We start from the raw sequence: 24,278 nt of genomic DNA, 5'->3' as shown, positions 1-24,278 counted from the left end.
ACGCTTGCTTTCTTTTTTCATCTACTTAGTCTTCCTCTAGAAAACACCTCAAGTGACTTCTCTGATATCTTTGTCTTCCCTTCTTTAAATATAGAAAATTTATGGTAAATACTTGAGAGCTGAAAGTTTCCGAAAAGCTCTTGTATTTCAGAAGAAATACTTGTTGCTGCTCCTGGGGAGATTCCAGGAGTGCGAAGATGCCACCCTGGGGCTGCTTGCCCGCATGGAAGGATACTCAGGGTTTAGAGACGCTGAGATGGTCCCCGGCCGAACAGAAGGACTCACCAGGTTTCGAACTGCCATTAGAGTGTCTATCGCAATTACTAGGTGAGTTGTGAAGACAGTTCATTTCAATCATAAGCCTTCTAAGAGGACACATGTGAAGAAGGCGCTGTAGACACCTGCGTTTTTCTTTCTAGGTTTTCACCCTTGCAACACAGTCTTTTCCTTCAAAGTGTCTTCTTCGGTATTAGTAGCTGATGACTCCAGTTCATGTTGTTTAAAAAAAAAAATCCAAATAAACCCAGCTCACACACATAGTTCATAAACGGGGAAAGATGTTTTTGAAAAGTTACTTAGGCCGGTACATGTATTTATTTTCTTCCTTGTTAAAATAAGTCACCACAGTGCTGAACTGAGGAAGGGGGCCAGGCTGGGAACCTGGCGTCTGCCCTGCACGTGGCTGCCTTAGAGTGACATGACGACCCCAGCCGTTTCCACTCCTGGCCTACTGAAGTCTTGATCTGGGCTTCTCCCTGCGTCCCTCCCCTTTTGTCTCTCCACATCCAGAGTTTTGTTTTTTTAAAAAGTTCTGCAGTCAGCTGACATCACACACCACTTCAGGGGGCCTGGCTGGTTTTCCTTTCCTTTACTATTCTTTTTTAATTCTTATGTGTATTCATGTTGTACCCGTGTGTATCTGTGTACCACATGTGTGCCTGGAGCCTGTGGAGGCCAGAAGAGACAGTCATATCACCTGGGACTAGGGTTAGAGTCCCTTGCGAGCCACCATATGGGTGCTGGGAAGCAGATGGGGCTCCTCTGGAAGAACAGCCATTGCTTTTAAGCACCGAGCCATCTCTCCAGCCCTTACTTCATTTTCTTTGGAAAATAAGGCACAGGTTTTTATCTGGTAGCTCCTCAGGGGTCACTGCCAAGAAACTTAGTTCCCAGATGGACCAAAAAGAGGTGACGAGCTCAGAGAGGCTCAGCCTGTGTCTGCTCCAGCAGCTCTGCATAGGAGCTAGGGTTTGCCTTACTGCTGGCTTCTGACCTGCCTGCCTCTTGCAGTCCTCCCTGTAGCTTTCTGGCTTCTCATTCCCTTCTTCAGCTGGTATAGGATAAGCTAGGGGTGAGCTCAATGGAATTCATGGATAAAGACAGCACTGCCTAATGGCAGCTCCCATCCTACTGGGTGGGAGTAGAATACATGGGACATACAGACACTACGTGGTCTTCTGAGGTGACAGGGGTCAGCCTGTAATGCAGAGAAATCCCAGAAGGCTCCACGGAGGAAGGAAGCTGCTGTCAAGCTCTCACTAAGTCACTGGAACTCACTGTGTATTCCAGACTGGCCTCAAGGTTGCAGAGATCCCCTGCCTCTTCCTCTCCCGTGCTGGGATTAAAGGTGTGTGCCATGAAACCTGGCACATCCCTCCCTTTTTGCCCTGATGCGGGTTTGTTGTATTTTAACCCTCCTTAAGATGGACCCTGAAATTGGCATTAAGAAATTTTTTCTATTTTTTTCAGTTTTTTTAAATTTCATTTTTCATTCCAACCACAGTCCTCCCTATCACCCCTCTGCCAACACCCCACACTTCTCCCCTATACCTCATCCAGTCCACTCCTCCTCACAGGTAAGGGCTCCCATGAGGAGTCAGCAAGTCTGGCACAATAGGTTGGGGCAGGGCCAGGCCCTTCTCCCATGCATTAAAACTGACCATGGCCTTCCACCATAGAGAATGAGCTCCAACAAAATAGCTCACGTACCAGGATTTTTTGTGGTCCTACTGCTAGGGACCCTCTGACAGTCCAAGCTTCACAACTGTCTCCCACATACAGAGGGCCCGGAGTCTCCACAATTGTAGGTCTAGAGTTCATGAGTTTCCACAGGCTTGGGTCAGCTGTCTCTGTGGATTTCAACATCATGGTCTTGACCTCTCTTGCTCCTGTATTCCCTCATCCCTCCCTTGGACTGGATTCCCAGTGCTCACACTGGTTCTTGGGTGTGGTTCTCTGTGTCGGTTTCCATCAGTTACTGATGAGGGCTCTATGATGATAGTTGGGGTATTCATCAATCTGATTGCAGGGTTAGGCCAGTTCAGGCATCCTCTCTACTATTGCTATCAGTCTTAGCTAGGGTCCTCCTCGGGAGTTTCCCTAGCACCAGGTTTCTCCCTAAGCCCATAGCAGCTCTCTCTATTGAGACATCTCTTTCATTACTCTTCCACTGTATCCCTTCCGGCCTAGGCCATCTCCTTCTCAATGTTCATAGTAACATTGTCTGTAATAGCCAGAACCTAGAAACGACCTAGGTGATCCTCAACTGAAGAACGGATAAGGAAAATGTGGTATATCTACACAACAGAATGCTACTCAGATAAAAAATTGATGACCTAATGAAATTTTCAGGTAAAGAGATGGAACTAGAAAAATCCATCCTGAATGAGGTAACACAGACTCAGAAAGACAGACACCGTAACACTCACTCCTAAGTGGATATTAGATGTAAAGCAAAGGATAACCAGACCAAAGCCCAGAGCTGCAGAAAAGCTGTGGAACAAGGAGGACCCTAAGAGGGACACATGGATCACCCTGGGAAGGGGAATGGAGGAGGTCTGAGTGGTCAACTGGGAGCGAGTGGGGTGGTGAGGGGGAGGGCAGGGGAGATGAGAACAGGAGGGAATGAGATGGCATTAAGAAATTAAAACTGGTACTCCAAAAGGTCCACGGTGCAGGGCAGGACGGGCAGTCAGCAAGGAATCCAGCAGGCTGGTGGCACACCCCACTCCTTTTGGAGCCAGCAGCATTATTCCTGCGCACAGGGAGGGTCTACCACTCCCCGTCTCCCTGGCCTCTTCTCCCTGCCTGTGGAGATTTGCTCACTTCCCTCATCTGCCTGACTCTGCTCTTCCCTCCTCTTTCTTGTACCTTTCATCCTTTCTTTGTCCACGTCTCTTCTGTTCACTCTGGCTCTTCATCTTCTTCTGCCCCACTTAGTGGCCATGTTAGAGACATTGGCCTGTGGGGGAGTGAGGCACGCTCACAGCTCTGCCCTGTACCTGTGACGTGGCCATAAATCAATGGAGTATGTGCAGGTAACTGAGGAAGTCATGTGATTGTGGTTAAATATGTTCATAATTAAATGGCATTATTTTGAGGGGCTTGTATATTTATATTTATATAGCTGTGCTTTGAAACTTTATATTGGGGTCTCTTTTAGAATGAAATATTTGGTTCGGCGGTGGCATCGAGTCAAAAATGCTGGTCCCATCAATATTAACAGGGATGATTTTGGATTGAGTCCAGGTAAGGTCTAAAATGGCATAGTTTCTGTGTATCTCTCTGAAATTGCTGTGTGTGTAGCAATGGCCAAATGACTAATTCTAATGCTGATGCTGTCCAAAGACCTTGCACACCCTTTAAGCAAGTCTAGGAACTTCATTTTTAAGAATTAGAGACTGACTTGTGGAATACTTAGACTGCACCAGGCCCATTTTTTTCTTCAGGGGTTCCCCCAAGCCTGTTACTGTTACTTATACTGAGCCATGGAGAACACATGCCATTTGCCTCAGATTATCCAGCGTGGAAATAGTGGAGCCAGGGCTGAAGAGCTTTGCTGTTGGTCATGTGGAAGAATTGTGGTTTGAAGTTTTTACAACGTAGCATTATATTTCTGTGCTTACGTGGCTGTGTAACAATGGGAACCTTAAATTCCTTGTTTCCACAGCTAGAACCCAGTAGGGAAAATGTTAGGACAGGAACAATTCTAGGTGTAAGAAGGTCAAAACCTGGAGGGCACAGAACACAGGACACTGTGATGTCAGTGCCAGCCTCACCCAGGGGTTGTGTGCGGAGCTTCGGAGAAGGAAGCATGTCTGGTGCCCTGAGAGTACTTGAGGATAGCCTTACACTGAGACGAACTCTTTACCATAGTGACTTGAGGATAGCCTTACACTGAGACGAACTCTTTACCATAGTGACTTGAGGATAGCCTTACACTGAGACGAACTCTTTACCATAGTGACTTGAGGATAGCCTTACACTGAGACGAACTCTTTACCATAGTGACTGTGGTGGCACAAAGTTAGCAGATCTCGATTTCTTGGGTGTCTTTTCTGGTTCTGTTTTGTTTGTTTCCAATAAACATAGCACTGATGATAAGACTCAGTTACATTATTGTAATGTTTTATCCACATTATCTCCACACACACCCCAAAACCTCACACACCCAGAAACCCTTCCCCCATTGATCTTTTTACAACTGAAGTATTTTACAAAGAAAACATTCCAGTGAGTTTATTTTCTTTGAAGCATAGCTCTTAAGTCATGTTCGAAGGAAAAACGGAAAACCACTGAAAGGCTCTTTGGTTTATACTGTTCTCTATTAGCAAGAATGAAAACTAGCTGTAGACAGCAGATAGTATCACATACTGTTCTTTTAAACCCTAACTGGTTTTCTGTCTGTCTCCCGAGGCTGGTTACTCTTTCCTTTACAATGCTATACTTTGGGTTTCTTTAGGTGTTGAAAAGACCGATCCACTCTATCACTCTACCAGTGGACTGGAACTATGTGAAGATCCAAGACATATGACATGCCGCTCAAGATCCGACCTAGATTTCCCTAGGTCTCCCTTATCATTCAATAGGTAAGAATTTTTCAAACCTGGCTGGAGTAGATACAGTGTTTCAGAGAGGAGGAGACACTGTTAGGACTTAGGAGTGCTTTGCATTATTACAGCTAGACATCTTAGTTATATGTAGTTTCTGTGTCTTAAAACTTAGGATCAGAGCAACTTTTTACTTTCTAAATGGTTCCTAAAGGCATAGGAAACATATGCTGTAGTTATAAATACACGCTATAGTTAGATATTGGAAATGCATTAATCACCATCCACTATTAAAATAAACTGCACATGCTTGAAAAGATGGTTTCCACATGTCCATCATTACTGAGCAACTCTGCAGGCTTGGTCCTGGGCCTTCTTCTGACAATGGCATCTCTTATTTTCTATTGATGAATTACTTCCTTGTTCTCTGTTTAGAAGTCTGGGACTGTAGATGAGGCAGTGTAGAGATCAGGGAAGAGGCAGGCTGGTAAGTTAGCTGTGTTGTTTCTGGCGAATTGGATTCCTGAAAATAATTCTAATCCATAGGTACCCAGGAACTCTTGCTGATTTAAATGCTGCATCCCTGACCTCCCCTCAACTCCAGCATTACAATCCTGGCAGAACTCTGACAGATTATGTCACCCAGATGGATGCACTGCAAAGACGACTTGGGTCTTCATCACATTCAGGTGCTGTGTGAGACTCTCACTCTTCAACATGTTCCTGTGGGTTAATCGAATGCTGTAGCTCGGTGCATAAGCTCCCAGGTTGTCCCAGCTTAAGCACTGACCAGCAGACCCTGACAGAAAGATTTGGTGCTGTCTTCTTTGGATTAGACAAGATGCCCATGGTAGAACCTGCTCCTCATAGGGTAGAAAGCAGGAAGGTGTACAAGGCAGCGCAAGGCCGGCCCTAAGCAAGCAATGCAGCCACTGTCCCCATTCCTGATCGTCCTCCTACATGCCATTTATACAAGCCGTGCCTGGAAAGAGACTGTAAGCATCATCGTTCCTCTCCTCGAAAGCTCAGTGTCACTCATTCGGCAAAGGAGGACTTTAAAGGGCCAGAGAAATGGCTCAGCAGGTAAAGGCCCCAGCCTCCATGCCAGAGTACCCAAGTTCAGTCACTAGGACCCACGAGGTAGGAGAGGAGCAACTCCCACAAGCTGCCCTCTACCCTGCACTGGGAGACATCATCTCCACACACAGATGAAAATGCAGTTTTTAAGATATTCTTACAGATAGACTTTGTAAGAATTATCTTTAATTCTTTGAGATTGTACACAAAGTTTACACTTCATAGAGAGGCAGAGTCCATTCATCACGGGAAAACTTCCTGTCTTACTTCACTCACTGCTGTCCCAAAGGCTGAGTCATTTCAGCTCGTTACCTGGCTAGGAGTCCACTTGGATGTTTTGTTTTTTAATTATTTAATCTGTACATGAGTGTTTTGCCTCCATGTGTGACTATGTATCACATGTCAGTACCTGCAGAGGCTAGAAGAGGTATCAGATCACTTAGGAGCAGAGTTTCCGAGGATTGTGAGCTGCCATGTGGGCGCTGGGAATGAAATGCAGGTTCTCAAATGAGCAGCCAGGGTTTTCTAAGCCGTGTCTCCAGCCCCTGATCACTCTCAAGATCTCTATTTCTGTGAATACCACATACTGAGGACTACAGTGATCTACAGTTATTTTAGCCCTTTATTCAAGAAGTCATTTCTTTAACCCAAGCCACCTTCAGAGCAGTCATAAAACACATTAACATTGCCTCAACTCCCTTGCTGTAGGGCCAGACATGGTGACTTCTAAATGTTGTCAGCCTCTTAGAACTAAGTTCAAGTTATGGGGACTGAAGAAATGGCCCTTTGTGACAGGACACATACCGTTGTTCTAGAGGACTATGGCTGGTTCCCGGGACCCAGAGTCAAACAGCTCACAACTCTCTTGTAAACTCCAGCTTCAGGGGATCCAGTGCTTTAGGGCATCCTTATGCTGTACTCAGTAGTACGCATGTGCACACACACACACAAGCACAAAAATCTTTAAGAAAAATTGATGTTCAGGTCTGAAGTCATCGGGTTTGTTTTCATTGTTTTACATTTATGTGTGTGTGAACATCTGTGTAACAGCATGCATGTGACTATGAAAAAAACTTTCAGAAACTTGTCTTTCCACTGTACGGATTCCAGGGATCAAACTCGGATTGTCAGGCTTGACAGCACCTTCGGGATTGAAGCATCTCACTGCCCCCAACATTTTGAGATGGTTTTAAACTAATCATCTGCCTTTGTGAACTGGCTGCCCTGATATAGGAGCAATCTAACTGTCTTGTTTTTTATGTTACAGGTTCACCGGCTTTGCAGTTTCATACTGGCATGAGGAGATACTCTTCTGAAAAAAGTATTAACCGAATTTCAAATAGATTCCCTTTTGTAAATCAATGGCTCTTTTGTGCTTTTTTATTGTGAATATTCAATGGGACCAATACAGACACAGCTTATGATTGTATACAAATCCTTGCAAGCACATAAAGACAAACTGGAGTTTGTGTATATAAGCATTGTGTGTTCGTGCACAATAAGCATTAAATTACATGTATATTTGTGGAATGCTAATTTAAATGATTAAATTATAACATGAGATGGGTGAAAAGAATAAACTTTTTCTAATGATGCTGCTAGATGTGTAGCTTGCAGTGTCCTGCGCTTTTCTTACAAGGCTACATGTTTCTGCCTAATATATTTGCTGCTGGTGATGAAGACAGAACGCATCACTCGTAGACACCTATTTTTGTATAATGGTAGAAGTTTGAACTTTACTGGGGTATTTTGTCAAGTACTGAAATAAAAATGACTTCACCATTTAACCATACTGTATTTGAACCTTCTTCATTTGTATCTAAGCCACAGCTCAGCTCATGGTGCATGAGATCTAGTAGTGGGTATCTCTCCTCCATTACAGAACATTTTCAGTGTGCCTTTGTATGAACTATCCTTAAGTGTTTTCAACCCATAAATTGGCATTCTCATGATTAGTCCTTATTTTCTTACATTTAGTGTTCTTCCGTCCACACATGCCTCCTCACAAATCTAGACACGGAAATCAGCCCCAAAAATATTAAATTGTATCAATAAGATCCCTACTAAAACAGCATTGTCTAAAATGGCAGTGCTATTGTTTACATCCTGGAGATACTGTTTCATGATCAAAGATCTTTGACTTGTAGGGAACACGAACATAAAGTTGTACATTGCTGGGAATTTCTAATTAATGCTCTTTCCCGTGTTAACAACTAAGCTTTCTAGAAAATAGGAAGACAACTACTTTGAGGAGAAAACTGTGCATAAAAACCTTTTAAAGCTAATACAGTTGCCAAGTCAAGGCAATTCTATGGGAGAAAAGGCAGGGGGACAAGTGCTTGCCAGCTAAATCCACTCCACAGGATGGACTGTCAACCCTCCTATGGCCTTAGGCTTCTGCTGTGTTAGTCTCAGTCTAGTGTGTGATCAGAAGCATCTGTTGAATTCCAGTGCTATATTTAATTCTAAAACTAGTCAGTAAACAGAGCAGCCTTACTCAAGGGTCACAACTCTGCCACAAATCAAAGTCTAGAACCCTTCTCAAACTGATGAAGACAAAATATCTAGGTTTGCAAGGAAAATCAATTATATAAAAACAGTCATCAAACTTTAATAAAAGCAGTGATCTAATGCATGTAAATGCATCATCTATGATATAGAAGTGGTCTCCTAACTACCATAGCAAAGGAGAGAAAAGCATATTTTGAGAGGTCAGCATCTGTTGTGAACATACCTGATTTCTCATGGGGAGCTGATAATGCTAGTGACTTGCCTAAATTCATGGCTGAAGGCAATACCAACGGGAAGTTAATTCATACAAACAGGATGTACGTTTCCAAGTTCTCAGATCCTTCAAACTGCACATACTGAAGGACACGCTTCAAATCCATGAATAGACTATTGAGGTTTTTCTCATAGAGAATTTTAGTGTGAAACTACTAACAGCAGAGATTTGAACCTTCATACAAAGTCTTCAATGAAGTAGTCAAACTCCTTATCAGGGAGGGGTATTTAAGGTATTTTCTCCACTATTGCTTAGTTTACCATTTGGTGTTATCCTTGTAGATGTCTGGAAATCTCACTAGTGTCAGATCTCTCCTCAAACCTATAATGACTCCCTCTCTTATGGTATCTCTCGTCCTGCTCTCCTCTGTTCTTCCCCTCACTCAGCCTTCCTTTTCCCCCCATGTCTTCTTCTCCCTTCCTCTTCTCCCCCTCTCTTTTTCCCAGCTCCCTCTTACCTCCCCACATGCTCCCAATCTGCTCAGAAGATCTTGCCTCATTCCACATCTCTGGGGTACCATGTATATATCTCTCTTAGGGTCCTACCTATTTCCCAGACTCTCTGGCAGTGGGATTGTATGCTGGCACTCCCTTGAGCCATGTCTAAAATCCATATATGAGTGAGTACATACCATGTTTGTCTTTTTGTGACTCTGCCACCTCACTCAGGAAGGTTTCGTCAAGTGCCATCCATTTGCCTGCAAATTTCAAGATTCCATGAAATTTTCTGCTGTGTAGTACTCCATTGTTTAAATGTACCACATTTTCCCAATCCGCTCTTCAGTTGAGGGGCATCTATGTTGTTTCCAGGTTCTGCCTATTACAAATAATGCTGCTATGAACCTAGTGGAACAGACGTCCTTGTTGTATGAATGTTCGTCTTTTGGGTATATACCTAAGACTGGAATTGCTGGTTCTTGAGGCAGACTGATTCCCATTTTCCTGAGGAATCTCCATACTGATTTCCAAAGTGGTTATATGAGTTGGCACTCCCAGCAGCAATGGAGGAGTGTTCCCCTTTCTCCACATCTTCTTGAGCACAAACTATCACTGGTGTTTTTGATTTTAGCAATTGTGACAGGAGAAAGATGGTATCTCAGAGTTGTTTTGATTTGCATTTCCCTGATGGCTGGGGATATTAACAGTTTCTCAAGTGTCTCTCAGCCATTTCAGAATCCTCTACTGAGAATTCTCGATTTAATTCTGTAGCCCACTTTTTAATTGGATCCTTTGGTGGTTTGGATGCTTGCTTCTTAAGTTCTTTGTAAATTTTGGAGATCAGCCCTCTGTCAGATGTGGGGTTAGTGAATATGTTTTCCCATTCTGTGGGTTGTCTTGTTGACTGTGTCCCTAGCCTTACAAAAGCTTCTCAGTTTCAGGAGATCCCATGTATTGTCGACCTCAGTGTCTGTGCTACAGGTGTTATATTCAGAAAGCACTCTCCTATAACCAATTCGTTCAAGGGTACCTCTCTCTTTCTCTTCTAAGAGGTTCAGTATGGCTGGATTTATGTTGAGGTCTTTGATCTATTTGGACCTACGTTTTGTGCATGGCGATAGACATGGATCTATCCGCATTCTTCTACATGCCAGCATTCAGTTATGCCAGCACCATTTGTTGAAGATGCTTTATTTTTTCCATTATATAATTTTAGCTTCTTTGTCAAAGATCAGGTGTTCATAACGTGTATGGGTTAATACCGGGGTGTCCAATTCCATTCCATTGGGCTACCTGTCTATTTTTGTGTCTATACCAAGCTGTTTTCAGGACGATAGTGCTATAATAGAGCTTGAAGTCAGGGATGGTAATGCCTCCAGACGTTGCTTTGTTGAACAGGGTTGTTTTGACTATCCTGGGTCTTTTGTTTTTCCATATAAAGTTGATTATTGTTCTTTCAAGGTCTGTGAAGAATTGTGCTGGGATTTTGATGGGGATTGCATTGAATCTGTAGACTGCTTTTGGCAGGATTGCCATTTTTACTACGTTGATCCTACCTATCCAAGAGCATGGGAGATCTTTCCATTTTCTGGTGTCTTCTTTAATTCCTTTCTTTAAAGAATCGTCCTAAAATCTAATGACTGGAATTCTCTTAATTTATAAGACATGTTGATTTCCAAGAAGGAGAGGATGTGATTGGGTTTGTACATTCCTTCTCAAATCAGAACTAAAATGGCTTGAATTTTGTGCTGGTCTAACTCAGGTGAAATGTATCTTCTTTGGGTATTTAGTATTTACAATAGTCTGAACACTTGTAGGCCAGCAAGATTGATTTCTCTCCAAACCATCAGTAGCCATAGCACCATCCAGCAGTTTTCCTAGCAAGAGTAACACAAAACATTTCTATTTAGAATAAATGTGTTTTATTCTGAATATAAAGCCTACATGGGACGTTGTTCACAACTATTTGGGAGCTGAATTCATATGCCATGACTACTTAGTGGTATAAACATCCTTGGAGACCTGAAATTTGTGTTCATATACTCTATTAGTCAGACATTAGCTGCATTGTCTTATACTATTGGCCTTTAATATCCTTTGTAATAGTAGCAACACCTTAAATTTCTCTGATTTCATTTAGATTATATGCCACTTTGATTATATGTTCTTTGTCTCTTTTTTGGGGGAGGTTTGAGACAGGGCTTCCCTGTGTATTTCAGGAGGCAGTCCTGAAACTCCTTCTGTAGACCATGCTGCTCTCAAACTCACAGAGATCCCCCTGCCTCTGCCTTCTGAGTGTCACCAACTCCGCCCTATGTCTCTGTTTTTTAAAGGTCTTTCACTTTGAAACTTAAACAAAGCCACCCTATTTTATTGAAGACATTATGTGAATGCATATTTAGTCCATTGATTCTCCACTACTGAGACAGAGAGGAGGCTCAGTGGGGAAAGTGACTGCCACACAAGTGTGAGGACCAGAGTTTGCATCCCAGTCTTATTAACATTGAGCAGGCCCAGCAACATGCCTGGATCCCAAGCTCAAGAGGCAACAGCGGGTGGGATCTGTGGAGCAGGCTGGCTAGCCACATGACATAAAGGAGTTCTTGTTCCCTTGGAAACAGCTGGTTGCCAAGGGAACACGCATCTGCTCCTTTATGACATAATCCCCGTGTGAGGGATATAACCTCAGTGCGAGGGGTAAATTCCCTGACCCAGGGTTCAGCGGCTGCTGGATGTAGACTAGTTTGAAGCTTCTGGTGATAGGTACCCTTTCGAGCAAAGTTTTAAAGAAAATTACATAAAGGTAAGCTGTCTTATTTAGTCGAATGAGTAGTTGGGTCACGAGAAAGTTCGGTAGGTATAACTAATAACAGAGACCATGAGACTTTCCCAGTGTCTTCTGGTCTCATTCAGAGAAAAGGACACCTTTCTTACAATGGCCTTCAGAATTCAGTCTGGCCTACTGTCACCCATGTGAGTTCATGTCTAATCTCCCTCTCATCCATCCCATTCTTCATTGGCCACCTTTGTGTCATGCTCTCCCTCTAGGGCACCACTCACAGTGGACTTTGGATCTGTTGCTGACCTCATTCACACTCACAGCTCACCACTTCATCTTCTTCAAGCCTTTGCTGAAATGCTATCTTCTCAGCCAAGGACCTGAGTGAAAAATTACATATAGGAATAATGGAAGAGTGTGACAGGAAGTTACAATTGAGCAGGTGTCATAAGAAACAGCAGTAATTCCACAGACTTGCCCTTCTTAGAGGTGTCATCGCACATCTGATAGTGTGCTATGTGAATTCTTTATATATGAGACAGACAGGGATGTGATTGGTGATTACTAATGGAAACACAGAAATAATCTTTCAATGTAGGAGGCGATGATGACCATCTGTAGTACAAAGAGGGGACAAATTGCAAGAGTTGACTTCCTGAGCCACTGAGAAATTTGTGTCCATTATAAACAGGAAACCTATGAGCTATCCTGGATCTGACTCTTAGGCAACCAGAATCAACAGATAATCACCCAGTTCTGGCAGTTTAGAACACTTCATTGTAGATTTAGATCTACACAATGTGGAGGGTATCTGAGAAAATAACTCCTTTCCCCACTCCCACTCTTTCTATTTCTTTATTGCTATGATGAGTTGTCTAACCTCACATTCTCATTTCCTGCTGTGATTACAGGGCAGTATAGACTTGATTTAAATTGGCACAATAATGTTTGAAATATAGGCATCTCTAAATCACAGGTACTGAAGACATCCTTGGTGCCTGACAGACATAAGGTTTTTATTTTCTACTTTTTCATATGTATGTCCTCTTAACATCACTTTTATGATTAAATTTTACCTGCTAATTTTTCAGTCCAAATGTTAAACCAAAGAAGTGATCCATCTGAGACACACTCCAGATGGGGGAGGACAGACAGTAATATTCAAATTGTAAGCTCGGTTCAACTCAGTCTAACAAGTTTACTGGGCATAAAATTTCACACTGGTCATTTCATTGAGTGTAGATGGGTTTTTTTTCAACTTATATTATGAATCGCACCTTCTTAAGAGCAAGGTTCCCAAGGAGAAGACCCCATGGGGAGCAGTGTCTCTGCCTTGCTTCAGGGAACAAACATCTGGGAGAAGCCTTGGGCAGTAGGAGTTGTTCTTGTAAACTTGGGTGGGCAGGAACCGGCTGGGACAACAGGGAGGGACTTGGGATGGGGTAAGGAAGGAGTAGGGTGTCCTCGGTGTTCCCCCTCAGCCTGGGCTGATAGACCATTGCCACGCGGGTCCCGCCCTGGCCACCACACTCCCCACTGTGGCTTGTCATCTTGAGGCAGCCTCTGCTTCTGAATTTGGAAACGCACCTCTCTATGGTAGAAGCTCAGACTACTGGGAGGAGTTGGTGTTGGGCTCAGGCCCAGAGCCTCAGACCAGGGCGAGCCAGGCAGAGGGGGGGGGGGCAGGGGACACGGGGACGGGACACGGAGAGGACACACCTGTGGAGCCAGGTTCTCAGCTGGGCGGACCAAGCACCTGGGGACCAAGTCAGCAGCAGAGATGGCAGAGACCCCGTGGAGGGCAGATTCGGCCCGTGAGCGCAGAGCTTCCCCCCGGCGGCGGCGGAGCTCGCTTCCCTTGTGTCTGAACAGATCCTTCCTCTCCATCCCATCCTCGCCTGGCCCGCAGACGCGATGGAGGACGAGGAGAGACGGAGGAAGATTGAACATGGAAGAGCAATTGTAGCTGCGTGGCGGCGTAGCCGGGCCGCAGTCGCGATGGAGGACGAGGAGAGACAGAGGAAGATTGAATATGGACGAGCAATTGTAGCAGCCTGGAGGCTTAGCCAGCAGGCAGAAGCGATGGAGGACGAGGAGAGAAGCAGGAAGATTGAATATGCAAGAGCAAAGGTGGGAGCTCAGCAGGCTGGATCGGGGTCCGGGGGCGGGGCCTGGGCGGGGCGGGAGGCGGGGCTCCGCCCTTTCTCTTTCTAAAGGGAGTTTGGGGAGTGGTTTTGGCTTTGAGCTTTCTGCGTTCTGAGTTTAGGGATTTCTTTACTCTGAGGAACACCCCATGCTCTGATCACCATCCTGCTGCCTTTAGGTGTCAGGCTGGCACTCTTGGGTGTGTGTGATTGGCCTGTGACAGCTGCCTCCCCAGCGGAGTGGCTTGAGTGTGCCACAAGTGCCAGCTGTGAGCTTGGCTGTGGGGGCGTTTTTAGAAAGGGTTCTCTCCTCCTCCTCCCCCTCCTCCTCCTCCTCCTCCTCCTCCTCTTGTATATTTGTGTAGAAGGTTTTTGTCATGTCACGTGACCTTTTGTAGTGCATGAAATGGAACTTCTGAACACCAAAAGTTCTGTAAATTAAACAGCACCTGTAGACTTGCTGCTAATATATTTGTTATGTATTTGGTGAGTTCAGTTTTGTGTGGGCATGCGTGTATGGCAAGACCTGTAAACCATCCAGAATAATATGTAGTTGTATTTCAGTGGGCTGAATGAATATTTGACACATGGATTGAATGTAATTTCTTCCTGAAATTACCTCTTTGAGCTTACTTTTGCCCTCCTTGCTTCCTAAAATGATGTTACCTGACTTTCATTAGTGTTTAACATTTTAGTCCTAGCTGTATTCTTGTTTTAATTTTTGTTGTGTAAGCTTTTAAAAAGAAATCACAAGTGCAAGAGGTTCCCAGAATTAAACATCTCTCTTAAAAATAAATGAGAAAGGTGCCCTGCTGTGGATGGTAAGTAAATTGTGTGAATAGGTGGCACTAGGCTATGGGACTCCTGAGGGTGATATAGAAATGATCTGAGAGCTGGAAAGCATCAGTCTCTGGAATTTAGATTATTTTCAATGTTTCCTTTATAGATAAGGCTACAAACCACAAATAGAGCTAAATCTTTTGGCACAAGCTCATTATCTTTAGTGTGAAGATGAAGTCCCAGAAAACCCATGAAGAATGATGGGCTTAACCTCGTTGTGTGTGTCATATTTGAGACATTTGAAAGCCACAGATAATACTGAGCGCCTGCCTCACTCTCCTCTTCTGACTCTGGGCTGATTTTCTTTCTTTCAGTCATTTTCATTTCTTAGTCCTGATTCAGAAATATCCACTTTCTTTGCAGTGCAATAGTAATTACTCTATAAGGGCAGGACAAGCGTCCTTTGTTTTGTCATTCATTTTTAGTGATAGTTTAAGTTTAGTAAAATGACCCAGAGCTTTAATAATGATAAAAAATATTAGATGATAATGTTGCTTTATTCCCCCCCCCCATAGCTTGCTCAGTATCGACAAAGAATAGCCCAATTTGATGGGCAGACTACTAAGAAGAGTAAAAAAGTTTCAAGCTGTAAAGAAGATGAACACAGCTCAAATATTAATGAACATGCAGATGAGGTGTTTAAGAATGTTTCTCAAGGTGTAGAGACCAATGGGAATCCTGATTGCACCGAACTGATATTATTTCCCAGTGGACAAGCAAACAAGCACAATCAGGTCTTAGATGAGGTGAGTGCTTCCAGATTTTCAGCATAGTTCTTAGTGGAACATCAGTGTAATGAGAGTGGCCATCAGTTCAATGTGCAGTTTAATGATGACTTTTGTCCCTTCTTGCAAATTCCAGCAGTACGGTAGTAGCTAGACCTAAAATATTTACTAACCTCTGAGGGAGTCCTGTGGGCTTCATTCAACAGCTATTTATTGGGCATTCACAATGCAAAGATGAGGAAGGCAGATACAAAGAAACCAATGTACATCTTTCAGACCCATGCCAGCAACAGTGAACCTGCTGCTCAGAGTACAGAGGATGACAAAGCCAGCCTTGTGTGTGCTACTTGGGTAGCTTTGGAAGGGTAATATCGGAAGAATGAGTGGGAATCATCGAGGGGTTAACAAAAAGGCAAGGGAAGCAACCTCTGTGCAGAAAGAAATACATTGAAAAAGCATTTCCAAAGGGAAGGAGTAGGGTGATAATATTGAGGGTTTGGAAATTGTTCTCAGGCCAACACCCCTAAAAAGTGCCTAATTAATCCTAATTCCCCAAGTCCCCTCCCCCTTGTTAAATAGTGCAACTTTCTGAAATGGTGGAGTTAGAATGAATTAAAATGGTTGGCAGGTGATTGGCTCACCAACCAAATGAGAAATAGAGGGATGGGTTACTCAGGAGAGTATTAGGAGGATGGATATTATTTTAATTTTGTGCTACAGTATATTTATGTAGAAATAAGTTTCAAATAGATAGGTATTGTACTAACAGGGGTTAATATTTCTGTGACAAAATACCACACCCCAGAAGCAGGGTGGGGAGGAAAGGGTTTCTTCGACTTATGCTGCCACATTTCTGTGCATCTCTGAGCTAAAATCTTGAGTTAACAAAACAAGACGCTTGAGAATCTTTATGTTATCACTTCTATATCTGCCAGTGAGGTAGAACCAGGCCATGCTTATTTTTTCTATCCATCGAGGCAGCTATGAATCTTCAGCTTTGCGCGTGTAGTAATTCTGTGTCTTTGGATATCTGGGAATGTCTTCGATTGGAACCCTTTTGCCTGGGCCCTAAACACTGACCAAGTACCTGTTGCTAAGGACAATCGCAGGAAGGCAGATCTCTGCAACTACTATGGAGAAGGAAACAAGGACCTGATTGTGGGAAACTGGTCTCACACATAGCTAAGGAATGTAATCAGTAAACTTGAACTGCATGGGAGAAACTGTTCCCAATAAATGACTAGATAGTGTTAAACTGTGAGAAGTAAATTGTAGGTTACAGAAAGGAATAAACTACAGGAAGAATCTATAGCAAGAAACAGCCACTTTAATTCATAAGACTATAACACCAAATACATCTTTGTTTTTGGTTTAATCCAACAGAAGAATTATTAATTGTCCTGTGTTGTCTAATGATATGATAGCTGTATTACTGTGTGATCTTGCAGTTTGTAGCAGGGGGTGTTTTTGTTTGTTTGTTTTTGAGATAGAGTTTCTCTGTGTGGCCCTGGTTAAGCAGGACCTTGCTCTGTATACCATGCTGACCTTGAACTCACAGAGATCCACTTGCCTCTGCCTCCCTAGTGCTGGGATTAAGCCATGCATCACTACCCAGCTAGTCTGTTTATTCTTGGTGCCAGATTTCAATATACAATGTGCACTTAAATGTCATATGGAGGGATTGTGTCACAGGAATCATTAGATTTAGAATAAAATATCATGGACTGTGGACCTGAGTTCAGTTCCTAGAGCTCCCATTAAAATGCTGAGAGTGGTGGCTACACTCATAATCCCTGTTCTATGGAGACAGATAGAAGGGTTCCTGGGGCTCAGTGGGCACCTAGTCTCACCTACTTAGTGAGTTCAGGTCAGTGAGAGACCTTGTCTCAAGGCAGATCAGCAGTCATCCTGAGGACGGTACCAGAAGTAGTCCTGTAACTACTAACCAACTAACTAACTAACTAACTAACTAACTAACTAACTAAGTGAGCAGAGCCTCCTGAGTTAGGAACTATAGCTACAGGATTTTAGACTAAGAGACAAGCATATTTCTTTTCCTGCCAGCAGTCACTACTTCTTGGGAAGGCCATTGCAGAACTTGATCTTGAATGTTAAATAATGTTTCTGTAGGAATAGATTGAGGAATTACAGTGATAGTTATTGTTTATAAACACTCTGTGCTTCATGTTACAGGTGTTTGTGTGTATGTGTGTGTGTGTGTGTGTGTTTGTGTGTGTGTTGGATAGTAAAAACAGAAATTAGAAAAATTAGGATTTATTTCTTCTATTTCCTACTTCACAAGTGAGAGGAGCTTTGAATGCCACTGAACTCAAGCCTAAAATCTGGGATAAAGCAAAAATGTTTAATTTTTTACTTTGTAAATTTATATGGATATTTTGGCTATGGGGATTTATGCTTGCTTCCCATGAATGCAGTGCCCATGGAGGCCAGAAGAGGGCATCAGCTCCCCTGAGACTGGAGTTACAGCTGCTTGTGGGTTTTCTTATGCATGCTGAACTCCTTTGGCAAGAGCAGCTGGTGCTCTTAACTGCTGATCCATTTCTCTAGCCTCCAGCAAATTTTTTCATAATGAGTGCTTTGTAAGCTGTACAAGCATTGTAACATCAAAGAGTGTCATTGCTCTTCGAATAATTACGTTAGAATCAAGATCTGAGAATACATTTGAAAAAATGATGCTTCTGATAATAGCATTTAGGAGTCTTATTTAATAATTATAAAGCTTATAAAAATCATACTTTGGTGTTTTGGGCTTACAAAAGGATAGGTACTGTGTATAAGAACATGTCCTCTTGATATTTTTTATATGGAGAAAAATTTACTGCTTACACACTAATTCATAGGTGAAATTTCAGAAATTTGAATAATTTGTAGAGGGTTTTCTTAGTATATTACATCGTTTTAGTAGCATTTTATGTAGTAATTTTCATCATGGTAGTTGCTTTGTGGAAGTAAAATATGGGAAAAAGGCATAATTGTAAATTGTTTCACTTTTAGCCTGAAAGTGAATTTCTATTACAGCACACCATTGTAGTTCAGGAGAGGTAAGATTAACGTCATAATTTCAAATTGTATAGGTAAAAATAGTCACTTTATAACACTAAAATTATTGATTGTTGGTACTTTATTTCTTGTATTTTTACAGACTTCTGTTACATTTCTATAAATACAACAAAATGGCAATAGCATAAATGGTTAGCAAGCCATAGATATATTCTACTGCTGCTGTTTTTCACAATGCTAGCTGACATATTTACCATTCTGTAGATTTATCTTCAAATACATAGAGATTCTGATTAGTATCTGGGAAAGGCTTTCATACTGGGTTTATAGGCAGAAGGCCATGGTGACCTGGTTAGCGTCTGGGAGAGGCCCTGCTGCTGGGTTTCTACATGGAAGACCACTGAGAACTGGTCTCATTTAGCACAGCAATTTTTTTTGATAATTTGTTTTGGGTAAAGCTTCACAAATGTGTGGATTTGCATTAACCATATGGACATTTTATTGGCACTAATGCTGTGGCAGTGACTTTAGGTGAGAAACTGTTAAATAGAGGTGACCTCTTTATGACGAGTCCTCATGCTATGGTGGTAATAGCTTTATGACATTTGTCTTACTCTTTTAAATATGATCACCATTTCTTTGGTTCAGAATTAGAGAACATGAAAACCAACCCTTCTCTCTCTCTCTCTCTCTCTCTCTCTCTCTCTCTCTCTCTCTCTCTCTCTCTCTCTCTCTCTCTCTCTCTTTTTGGTTTTACCAGTCAGGGTATCTCTGTATTATTTTGGAGGCTGTCGGTCCAGCTTGGCCTTGAACTCACAGAGATCCGCCTGCCTCTGCCTCCAGAGTGCTGGGATTAAAGGGGCGCTCCACCACCGCCCTGCGAAATCCCTTCTCTTAATCTAAATGTGTAAACAATTAGTATATTTCATAAATTTCAGTGTAGTGTAGGTTTCAAATAGAAAAGAGAACCATTTATGCTTAAATTAGCACAACACAATTTTATATTAGTAATATGGGTAGGACCTTTGATACCTAATAAATTTAATGTACATTGGAGCTAATTATATACTTACTAGTAGACTAACCAGGAAAATAAACAACAATTAATAAATAAATGGATATCTGATTCACACTATGTAAAATTTCCTCTGTGGTCAGTATGAATTTAAAATCACAAACTCTAAAAGCTACCATTCAAGAATATTATGTCTAAAAAGGACGGGAGAAATTGAGACTAAATTGAAACTAAAGCCATTCATGTTATGCAAGATACTTTGATAAGTGTCACACACAGAGGACAAGAGAAACAGTCTCAGTCACAAAAGCACAGGGAAGAGTAAGTAATCATAGAAAGTAGATGAATGAAGGAAAAATAGGTAGAAACCATTTCTGTCTTACTCTGCAAATTAACAAACCCCTAGTACAGTTTCTGGGTAGGGATGCGAAAAGCCAAACCAAGAAAACTTGAAACCAGGAACAGCAGAGTTATAGGAAACAGCAAAGTGTTGTCAATAATAGCAATAATCGTAAAGAGTCTCCACTTTCCAATGAAAATAAATTGGCTGCCTGAAGAAAACAAAGAAGAGACAATTGTTTGTTGTCTGTGAGAAATACATCTCCCTGGCAAAGACACAGTAGACTGGAAGTGAATGTATCAGAATCCATATACGAGGTAAGAGCAAGCTTAAAAAAACAACACAGAACACCCCAATGCAGATGAAGCAGAAGGGAATGACCTTAAAAAAACCTTCATGAAAATGATAGAGGCCCTCAAAGAGGATATGAGAAAAATCCCTTAAAGAAATGGAAGAAAAAACAAAGCAAAAAATCCAACAAATTCAAGAAAGGGAGAAAAACATGAAGCAAAAATTACAAGAAACAATTCAAACAGTGCAAGGGTTGAAAGCTGAGAAGGAGACAATAAAAAATAACAGTCTGAAGGAATGCTGGAAATAGAAAAACTGGGGAAACAGTCAGGTACTACAGATGCAAGCATAACCAACAGAATACAAGAGATAGAAGAGAGAATCTCAGGTGTTGAAGACACACTAGGTGAAATACATTCATCGACCAAAGAAAATCTTAAGTCCAACAAATCCCTCACACAAAATATTCAGGAAATATGGGACACCATGAAAATACCAAACCTAAGAATAATAGGTACAGAAGAAGGTGAAGAAACCCATCTCAAAGGGGCAGAAAACATATTCAACAAAAATCATAGAAGAAAGCTTCCCCAACCTAAAGAAAGACATGCCAATGAAGGCACAAGGAGCTTACAGAATGCCAAATAGAGTGGACCACAAAAAAGTCCTCTTGACATATAATAATGAAGACCCCAAGCATACCGAATAAAGAAAGAATACTTAAAGCAGCTAAGGAAAAAGATCAAATAACATATAATGGCAAACATATCAGAATTACACTTGATTTCTCCAGGGAAACTCTGAAAGCCAGAATGTCCTGGATAGATATTCTACCAACACTGAGAGACCACGGATGCCAGCCCAGACTACTATACTCAGCAAAGGTTTCAATCAATATAGATGGAGAAAACAAGATATTCCATGACAAAACCAGACTTAAACAATACATATCCACTAATCCAACACTACAGAAAATTCTAGAAGGAAAACCCAATCCAAGAAAGTTAACTACAACCAAAAAAAAGAAACCATAGGCAACAGATAATCCCACTTTAACAACAGTCAAAAGAGAAAAGGGGTGAAATCCACATAAAATTCCTTACCACCAACAACCATTCCAAAACAAACAAGAATGCAGAAGACCAAAGATCATTAATATCCCTCAATACTAGATGGTACCTAACTCAGCTTAAAATGGCACAGGCTAACAGAATGGGTTCAGATCTAGACAGAATCCGTCCATTCTGCTGCATGCACAGAAACATACCTCATCTTCAAAGACAGACATTACCTGCAGAGATAAAGGCCAGTGTAGGCAAAACGACTATGTTCAACAAGTCAACATCTGGACACCAATTCTGACATCAAGCACGAGTAGCAGATCTCTAGTATCTGAACAACAGCTCGACTTTAACACTGAAATGAATCAGATAGACAGTGAATGGCATTGGACACTTCGATATTCACTCATCAATGTATGAACATACCTGATCTCAGGATAGAATCTACGATTCTGAACATCTATAGCATCTTCAACAAATGGTGCTGGCATAACTGGATATTGGCATGTAGAAGACTGTGTGTAGATCCATATCTATCACCATTCACAAAATTTAACTCCAAATGGATCAAAGACCTCAACATAAATCCAGCCACACTGAACCTGTTAGAAGAGAAAGTGGAAGGCACCCATGAATGAATTGGTACAGGAGACCGCTTCTTGAACATAACTCCAGTAGCACAGATACTAAGATTGACAATTAATCAATTGGACCTCCTGAAACTGAGAAGCTTCTCCAAGACAAAGGACACAGTCAGCAAGACAAAAAGGCAACCCCACATCTGACAGAGGGTTGATCTCCAATATGTACAAAGAACTCAAGAAGCAAGACTCCAAAACACCAAAGGATCCAACCAAGTATTGGGGTACAGAACTAAATAGAGAATTCTCAATAGAGAAGTCTAAAATGGCTGAGAGACATGTAAGAAAGTTCTCAACATCTCTAGCCATCAGGGAAATGCAAATCAAAACAACTCTGAGATAACATGTCACTCCTGTCAGAATGGATAAATCAAAATCTCCAACAACACCTTATGCTGGCGAGGATGTGGAGAAAGGGGAACACTCCTACACTGCTGGTAGGAGTGCTGACTTGTTCAGCCACTTTGGAAATCAGTATGGCAGTTTCTCAGGAAGATGGGAATCAGTCTACCACAAGACCCTGCAATTCCACTCTTAGGCATATAACCGAAAGATGCACATTCATACAACAAGGATATCTGTTCCACTATGTTCATAGCAGCATTATTTGTAATAGCCAGAACCTGGAAGCAACCTAGATGCCCCTCAACTGAAGAGTGGATAGAGAAAATGTTGTGCATTTACACAATGGAGTACCATTCAGTGGGAAAAAAACAATGGAATCTTGAAATTGAAGGCAAATGGATGGCACTAGAAGAAACCATCCTGACTGAGGTAACCCAGTCACAAAAAGAGAAACATGGTTATGTACTCACTCATTTATGGATTTTAGACATGAATCAGGGGAGTGCCAGCATACAGTCCCATTGTCAAGGGAGTCTGGGAAACAGAACCTTCATCTAGCTACTGATAAAGCAGAGACAGACACCCACAGATAAACACTGAACTGAACACCTGGAATTCAGTGTCAGAAAGAGAGAACTGATGGGCAAAGGAGTTAAGACTGTGCTGGTTTAACCCACAGAAACAATTGACCTGAACAAGAGGGAGCTCTTGGACCCCAGATTGATGGCTGTGTGGAAAGCATGGGACTGACCCAGACCCTCTGAATGTGGGTGTCAGTGAGGAGGCCTAGGTAATCTATGGGGCCTTGGGTAGTATTTATCCCTGTCTTACGAATAGACTTTGAGTGCCCATGCCACAATATGGGATGCTCTCTCAGCTGGGACTCTTGCGGGAGGGTCTAGGCCCTGCCCTGGATGAAATGACAGCCACTGGAGATCTACCATGGAGTGCCTCACCCTACCTGGTGATTGGAGTGGAGCTTTGGGGAGGTCTGGAGAACCTAATGGGGAAAGCAGGGGAGGAGGGGATGAAGAGGCACTAGGATTGACATGTGAAACAAGGTTGTTTCTTACTTAAATAAGAAAAGAGACCGATGCAATAATTAATGAAATTTTCCAATTGATAGAAACAAAGGAGAAATTACAAATTCAATTCTAGCATGTAAGTATTATGGGTACAACGTTTATAGCTTTGTTTGGGTTTTTTGTTTTGTTTTGTTTTTTTTTGAGACAGGGATTCTCTGTGTCTTTCAAGGCTGTCCTGGAACTAGCTCTTGTAGACCAGGGTGGTCTCGAAATCACTGGGTTCTGTCTGCCTCTGTCTCCCCAGTGCTGGTATTAAAGATATGTGCCACCCAACAAATGGTACTGGGCCATTTGTTGAACAAATGGTACTGGGCCATTTGTTGGTTTTTAAGCAATGAATTATATAATTTTTTCAATTCCAGGACAAATCAAAACTCACTATGGAGCCATTTGCTGCTTTTTTGTGTAGTAAAAGAAATACATTAGTGTACTACTTTAGAGTACTGAAAACACTGGTAACTTTGTGTTGATATTACTAACCAAAATTTGTTTATTTGAGACAGTGTTTCTTTGTGTAGCTCCCAAGCCTTTTCTGGAAACTCACTATGTAGACTAGGCTGGCCTCATCACAGAGATCTGCCTGTTTCTGCCTTCTGAGTCCTGGGATTAAAGGCTTTTACTGCTAACACTGCACAGCATAACCAAGAATTGTAACTCATTTTCATGAGTGGTTTCCTGCTATTATTTATATTAAACTCCCTATTTCTGCTTTTAAAGTCTTCAAAATCTTACCAAGGTGGCCTGAATGGATTTTTGCAGGCATCACTCTGTAGTTGTATTGGACCTTTGCAGTCCTGGCATGGTTTTAGTTAGGTTGTAAATGGTAACTGGATATACTCTACACCTTTCATTTACTTTATGTT

The 24,278-nt window shown here is 42.1% G+C and overlaps 2 protein-coding genes and 1 long non-coding RNA gene across 4 annotated transcripts in view; 2 read left to right on the top strand and 1 right to left on the bottom strand.

Moving 5' to 3' along the window:
- Positions 1 to 7,693, top strand: part of LOC121138469 (A-kinase anchor protein 9-like) — a gene marked incomplete at its 5' end in the record, with an annotated part of 29,368 nt that extends 21,675 nt beyond the window's left edge. The window contains 5 exon segments of the mRNA XM_040741151.1: positions 95 to 327; positions 3,443 to 3,528; positions 4,742 to 4,868; positions 5,376 to 5,518; positions 7,174 to 7,693. Of these exon segments, the coding sequence (XP_040597085.1) occupies positions 95 to 327; positions 3,443 to 3,528; positions 4,742 to 4,868; positions 5,376 to 5,518; positions 7,174 to 7,295 (711 nt within the window).
- Positions 7,694 to 10,628: 2,935 nt separating this feature from the next.
- On the bottom strand, positions 10,629 to 13,823 carry LOC121138471. Of its 2 annotated transcripts, none has more exons than XR_005875459.1 (3): positions 13,627 to 13,823; positions 12,189 to 12,287; positions 10,629 to 11,005 (listed from the first exon to the last, which is right to left on the bottom strand). It is a non-coding gene; the product is annotated as an uncharacterized LOC121138471 (long non-coding RNA). The 2 variants fall into 2 exon arrangements; XR_005875460.1 differs by having other exon boundaries at positions 10,631 to 11,005; positions 12,214 to 12,287.
- Positions 11,835 to 24,278, top strand: part of LOC121138470 (A-kinase anchor protein 9-like) — a 28,380-nt gene continuing 15,936 nt past the window's right edge. Inside the window, exons 1-3 of the mRNA XM_040741153.1 lie at positions 11,835 to 11,931; positions 13,817 to 14,037; positions 15,407 to 15,637. Of these exons, the coding sequence (XP_040597087.1) occupies positions 13,822 to 14,037; positions 15,407 to 15,637 (447 nt within the window). The 5' untranslated portion in view covers positions 11,835 to 11,931; positions 13,817 to 13,821. The remainder of the gene's footprint in view (positions 11,932 to 13,816; positions 14,038 to 15,406; positions 15,638 to 24,278) is intronic.

The sequence above is a fragment of the Mesocricetus auratus genome, unplaced genomic scaffold, assembly GCF_017639785.1.
Source record: "Mesocricetus auratus isolate SY011 unplaced genomic scaffold, BCM_Maur_2.0 contig_13323_pilon_obj, whole genome shotgun sequence".
In the NCBI taxonomy this organism is placed as follows: domain Eukaryota; kingdom Metazoa; phylum Chordata; class Mammalia; order Rodentia; family Cricetidae; genus Mesocricetus; species Mesocricetus auratus.
This window is presented reverse-complemented; position numbering and strand designations above follow the sequence as displayed.